At 33.3% G+C, this 6,631-nt stretch overlaps 2 protein-coding genes across 2 annotated transcripts in view; one reads left to right on the plus strand and one right to left on the minus strand.

The window, feature by feature from the left end:
* The window catches only part of LOC111083406 (kinesin light chain-like), a 15,953-nt gene that overhangs the window by 6,437 nt on the left and 2,885 nt on the right, over positions 1–6,631 (plus strand). Inside the window, exon 6 of the mRNA XM_022379913.1 lies at positions 3,373–3,383. Within this exon, the coding sequence (XP_022235621.1) occupies positions 3,373–3,377 (5 nt within the window). The 3' untranslated portion in view covers positions 3,378–3,383. The remainder of the gene's footprint in view (positions 1–3,372; positions 3,384–6,631) is intronic.
* The window catches only part of LOC111083407, a 7,147-nt gene continuing 6,414 nt past the window's right edge, over positions 5,899–6,631 (minus strand). Inside the window, exon 3 of the mRNA XM_022379914.1 lies at positions 5,899–6,400. The gene's annotated coding sequence lies outside the window, so the exon portion shown is untranslated. The remainder of the gene's footprint in view (positions 6,401–6,631) is intronic.

Raw genomic sequence — 6,631 nt, forward strand, 5'->3', positions numbered from 1 at the left:
ATGAAATAGCGGACCAAATCAAGCCTTTATAGTAGTGAGGTATCGAAAATCGAAGTGGTTTATTAAAGTGCTTTAAGTGTAAAATACTTAAATACACCATCTCGACCTATTACCTGGTCAGAAAGTGCCTAAATCAACACTGGTAGGGTTCTGACTGTTTTCAAGTATTAATATTATAATTCATTTTTCTTTCACTTACTAAAGAAAAACCTTACGCCTGTAAAAGCTTATTTAACCTGCGCTACCTATTTTACCTAGAAAACACGTAAATTAGGACATTTTCCTTGCCTTGAAATGGGCGGTATTTCAATATTATCGACAGTAAAAGTGCCCATAGTCAATATCAGACTAACAAACGTTTTTTCATCCAATTCTCACACCTTTAACTGAAAACCAATCTTTCCGGATTTCCCCGGTATAACACGTGTTTAAAGATTCTCGAATTAAAGCTGGACTGACTAGATATAAACATCCAACTATTTCATTGTAACGAAACGTATTCACATTGCAATTTGAACAGTGTATCTAGTTAGCTGTGTTCTTTATTAAGGTGTGTAGTTTTAGTTATGACCTATGCAGGAAGTTTGCTTTGATCGGAAGGTCCCCTAGTGGGTCAGCGATAAGTTTACTTCCAATGCTAAAATCCGTGGTAGTCTGAGCTCAGAGAATCTATTGTGTAGCTTTGTGTTAAAACAAAACACGTTGATCAGAAGTTAATATTAATGATTGGAATTCCCCAAAACAAGTTTTGTTATTACTGAATGATATATAAAATAGAAATAAATAATCAAAATATTTTTACTTTTTAATGCAAAGAAATTTAATAATTAATTTTTTGATAAGTATTAAGTAAAACATTGTAATGCATTGCTGTTATAATTAATTTGTTGATTTTCAGACACAGATACCTTTATTTCTAAAATATATACTTAAGTAAATGCAACAAGTAATTTTTTCTCTCTTAGACTGAACAAGAACTCACTCTGCCATTCGCTTCTATTCTGGCCAGTTTGGGTCACTTATACAAATCTGAAAGTCGGTACTCTCTTGCCGTGACCTGCTTTACTTTAGCCCTAGAGGTAAGACGCCATCTGCAGGGATCCCATGAAAACGTAATTATTAACTGTTTTTAAGCTATCTAAATTAACTGTTCCACTTTTCTCCAGCCTCGTATTCTGAGCCTTCTAACTTCTTTATCATTCGACCCCCCCAAAAAACCCTCTGATTCCCCCTTGTGTCTTACACTCTCATAAATACTTCACTTCTTATCATTCTAAGTCTTCTCAATTCCCAGTTTACGATCCTTATTACATTACTTCCACGATCACATGCTTATTTGATCTTTGAATTCCACCCCAAAGTTCCATATTTAAGATAAATTTAAATAATTTGTTATCACCGGCCTTCATTGTTCCATATTTAGCGGTATGTCTGCGGACTTACAACGCTAGAAACCGGGTTTCGATACCCGTGGTGGGCAGAGCACAGATAGCCCTTGTGTAGCTTTGTGCATAATTAAAAACAAACAAACAAACCATATTTATGGTCTTTCAAACCAGCGTTTTTCTAAACTGTTGATCTCTCACAAAACTACTAATAAAGTTCCTGTAATTAACCAGCCAATTTCTCTAGTCACTGTATCTTTGAGAGGTGGATTAACACGTAAAAAAACAAACTACGAAAGTTGCTAAGTGACCAAACGAACCACGAGAAAGATTTTCACTAACAACAATAATTATAAAACATTGAATGAAAGTTACTGAAAAAAAAAGTAAATTGAAAAAAGGTGGTAAAAGCTCACGTGCTGTTGCCCTCAACTATAACTGTTGCCTATAACTATAACTGTTGCCCTCAACTAAGTAATCTATAAGTTTCTCTAGTTGTCACACATTATACCAAACTTTAAAATGTTTCACAAATACTTAAAATAAAATCTTATTGAAGAAATCTTCCCTGCTGTTTCCTTGTAAAAAACTTGTTGACTTAAAACCCGTGGTGGGCAGAGCTCAGATAGCCCATTCTGTTGCTTTGTGTTTAATTTCAAACACTGATGCAAAAATAAAGTATACAGAATGAATAAAGTTGGATGTCAGGGTTGTAAGTTTATGAAAACCACGAGTATCTTGTCTGACAAACATGTAAAATACCACTACGAGAAAACAAATTTTTTCTCAAACTCAAGACAGATATATCTTATACTGGATCAGGATTTTAAATATTGAATATTTTAAATATTCATGATCTTTGTCCTTTAACTCTAACAGGAAATACTCCAGATACCCGTGGTGGGCACGGCACAGATAGCCCATTGTGTAGCTTTGTATTAATAACAGCCAACCATTCACATACGCACAAGTGCGCTATTTCACAATTAAGGCCATATTCTCAGAAATATGTGACGTCACACTTCCTGTAAAACGACCATTTACCCCAGCTGAAAGAAAGGCCATTTTCCGAAAGCGCTCGAGTTATTCAAGTCCTGTAAAGTATTTTACTCGGGGCTTAGCTAGGCATACGCACGTGTAACGTTGACGTTTAAAGGATATGAATTTTCTTTGATATAAAATCTTTTCTCCTAACAGAAGCTAGAAAAAAAATACCAGTGTAATTTTTACTATGATTTATGTCGCCTGTAACGTTATTTTTGTTTATATTACTCACATAAAAAGGTCATTAAAACCCGCCATTTCAGGTTTAAAATTCCACTAGGGGAAGGGGTGCCTTCTCACACAAATTTAGGGTTAGTGCTCATATTTCTGCTAAATCACTATTTCTCTAAATCCCAAACCACAATAGGAAATGTGCACTGTGCTAACTCTACCTTTCCATAATTAAACAAACTTGACGAGGCTTGAGAACAAAGGAACTCGATCATCTATGAACTTTGTTATGGTGGTGCCATCTATTTGAACAATACCTAACCATTTTGTAAAACTTATCCGAAAATATTCCTTTTTATTACTATTGCTTAACTCAGCTATATCTTCTCGATTAGAGATGCTTGTTATAGGTCAGAGGAAGGAAGAAATTATTTGAGCTGGGTTTTGCATCGAGATTAATTTTTTGAATTATAAAATCTCTGTGTTCTAATAATATTGTGAAGTTAATTATTTATCGATCAGCAACAACATTTGATTTTTTGGAGCATGAAAAACACTTCTAGCATAGCTCTTTACTTTGATCTACTTATTTTGAAATTTAATTTTGTTCCAGCTCTAATAATTAATTTTAATAAATTTACTTCCGCCATGAATTTGAAAAAATCCAACATTATTGAAGACTGAAGAAGAGGTATTTACAAATGTTCAATATTTTATTGCTTTTATATTTTAATTTTCTTCTACAGGTGGCGCGACTTCTGAAACAGCTAAGCCTAACATACAGTGAAATGGGCGAAATAAAAAAAGCAAAGAAAAATTTGTTTCAAGCAATTATCATTGAAAAAAGAATTAAAAAAAAGAAAGGTAGAATTACAAATAAAGCTTTTTTTCATTGCATTGTATAACTTTCAAACTAAAAGGATTTAGTAAGGTAAAAAATTTCTTATATTATTTAACAAAACAAAACAACCAAAAACGAACAGCTTTTATGTTCAGTTTGATTGTATTTTTATGTATATTTTTCACGATACACCTTAAAATTCTTCAGAAAGGTATATTTTGTTGTAATATAAGAGTTTAGAAAATTAATAACGCCAACAGGCAGTATTCGAATCTTCAACTCGCCATACCAGGCAGAATTTTCACACAACTAAGCTGTATGAGCTACTTGGAGCTGCAACACGATGATCTCCTGGTAAGTGTAACATTCGGTTCTCTCTGGAAGGAGAGATGATCTCCTGGGAATTGCATCATTCGGTTCTCTCTGGAAGGAGAGATGATCTTCTGGGAAGTGCAACATTCGGTTCTCTCTGGAAGGAGAGATGATCTTCTGGGAAGTGCAACATTCGGTGAAAGACTAATTGTTGTGTGTTTCTTTAGTGGTTGTGATTATCCCAACAGTCGTCAGGTAAGGACTAGTGAAAAAGGAATTGTTGTGATTATCCCAACAGTCATCATGTAAGGACGGGTGAAAGAGAAATTGTTATGATTATTCCAACAGTCATCAGGTAAGGACTAGTGAAAAAGGAATTGTTGTGATTATCCCAACAGTCATCATGTAAGGACGGGTGAAAGAGGAATTGTTATGATTATCCCAACAGTCGTCAGGTAAGGACTAGTGAAAGAGGAATTGTTATGATTATCCCAACAGTCGTCAGGTAAGGACTAGTGAAAGAGGAATTGTTATGATTATCCCAACAGTCGTCAGGTAAGGACTGGTGAAAGAGGAATTGTTGTGTGTTTGTTTAGTGGTTTTAATTCAAAACTTCTGTTGCTTATATTAGCTTTAGTTCCGATCTTTAAGTTTTAACTGACACCATGTTAATGTTAACCACCTAGATAGTGTTAGCTATGAGTTTGACATCATGAGATTGAGAATAGACTAAACGTGGTTTTAACTGCATCTGATAGTGTTTTTACGAGATACGACGAAAAAGCCCGATTAAGGTTCCCAGTGAGATGTAAACTAGAAATATTATTATCCTAGATATGGTGAGTAATGTTTTAAAATCGACGCTCGTGTGAATACCAATAATGTCCTGATTATGTCTATTTTACAGGTTGAAACTGCAAGATAAACCCAGAGCTCTGAATGCTGAAGACTTATCACTGGTGTAAATATTTCAATAACTATATATTCACTAATTTAGAAACTGTGTGGAGCAAGCTTACCTATCGCCTATATACATGTTTTACAACATTAAAATCATGTAAAATTATAAGTCCTGAATTGAAAGTAAAACTTACACTTAAACCCACTGATTGTTTGTTTGGTGAATTTCGCACAAAGTTACTCAATGGTCGACCCTAATTTTCAAATTATAGACTGGAAGGAAGGTGGCTAATCAAGAGAACCCACATTTGTCTGATTGATCATTGGGATTTGACCGTCAATCTTACACGCACCCAGGGTCCCAAAGTGCGGAGCGTGTTTTTGCGGAAACAATGTTCCAATTTTAAATTCTCGGATTTAAAGTCCGTCACATTAACCGCTAGGCTACACTCGCGCCATCCCCCACTGATTGATAAATGCTGCTACAGAAACTTTATTTTAGGTTATAAAATTTAAAATATTGAAAATATAAACAAATGTTTGAAATATAAGTGATAATTCTGTAACACACAAAGCTAGTCTATTAGGCTTTCAATGTTGCGATTTGAGAATCTGAAATTAACATGATAAAATATTGATAACAGCGAGGGTAACCAACTGATAAATCATTGTATATTTATCATCATACGTGTTTGCTTTATGTTCAATTATTTACTGGGTTAATTTTTAGTTTTGCTTTTGATAGGTAGTTTGATTTGATCAGAAGTTATTGATAATTTATTAAACCTTTTTTGAATACAGATGAGTTTATATTTCAATTTATGTTCATGGATTTCTAGTAAAGATAACACAGGAGTTTCAACTCTCGCCCTTCCTAATTTGTGAGAAAACTTAATAATATAAATCCACAAAGTAACATATATGAATAATTTAAACACTTAAAAAATGTCACTGTCGTATAAATCAAACCATCAGCTAATACAATTATTGTAACTATACAAATGTAATTATTTACTGGCACCTCACTCATATTAAAAAATTCCAGTCAACATTTTTTTAAGCCTAATAGCAACAACACCCCCACTTTCGTTAAATCTCATAGCAACGACACCAACAACACTAACAAAGAGAAAGCATAGCTAAATAACGATTTTTTATTACAGATGAAGCGTAAGAAAATACTACATTATTCAAACACTTGAAACACAATGTTTTCATATTACTTTTCATAGATTGATTATTTTCTTTTATTAGGCAATCTGTTGTTATAATTTGTTATACACATGGTAACTAAAAATAATGATTTGTGACTGAAGTTAACGCAGCAACAAACTATTGTGTTTTTAAAGGCAATATCTTACTTAGTTCTAAAGTTATAAACATATTTTTTACCATATTTTTGACATTTAAAAATATGAACATGTTTCCAGGTCAGATTAGCCAAAGAAACAGAGCATGCGCAGTATGAACTAGTACGTTTACAGCCTCAACTACAGAAAGTAACTGTGACGATAATATTTTAAAAGTATAAATACAAGAAAACTGAAAAAATTAGAATAATTACTTTTAATTTTAACAATAACAATAAAAATTAGTTGACTTTAAAATTTTGTATCATTATATCCAAATGTTGAACTTGTATCGTTCATGAGTCGCCATGTTTGGTGATGAGTTATTGACAGAAGTTTGGGACATTGTTGGCCAATCAGATCACACATAGGTGGCATGCTGGTTTTTTTTTTCGAAACTGAAAAAAATAATGGAAATACAAAATCACACTCTAGTTTTCTGTTTCTCGTTATTTTAAAAGTGGTTTATCTAGAGAAAAATATAAGTCACGTTAAGCCTCTTGCTTCTCGTTATCTTATAAGCCTCACAGATGAAATTGAGAACGAACTCTTTCATAATTTTTAAGTTAATAGACATATTCTTCAACTTAATGCCCCCCAGTGGCACAGCGGTATATCTGCGGACTTAC

The sequence above is a fragment of the Limulus polyphemus genome, unplaced genomic scaffold, assembly GCF_000517525.1.
Source record: "Limulus polyphemus unplaced genomic scaffold, Limulus_polyphemus-2.1.2 Scaffold9397, whole genome shotgun sequence".
Lineage (NCBI taxonomy): Eukaryota > Metazoa > Arthropoda > Merostomata > Xiphosura > Limulidae > Limulus > Limulus polyphemus.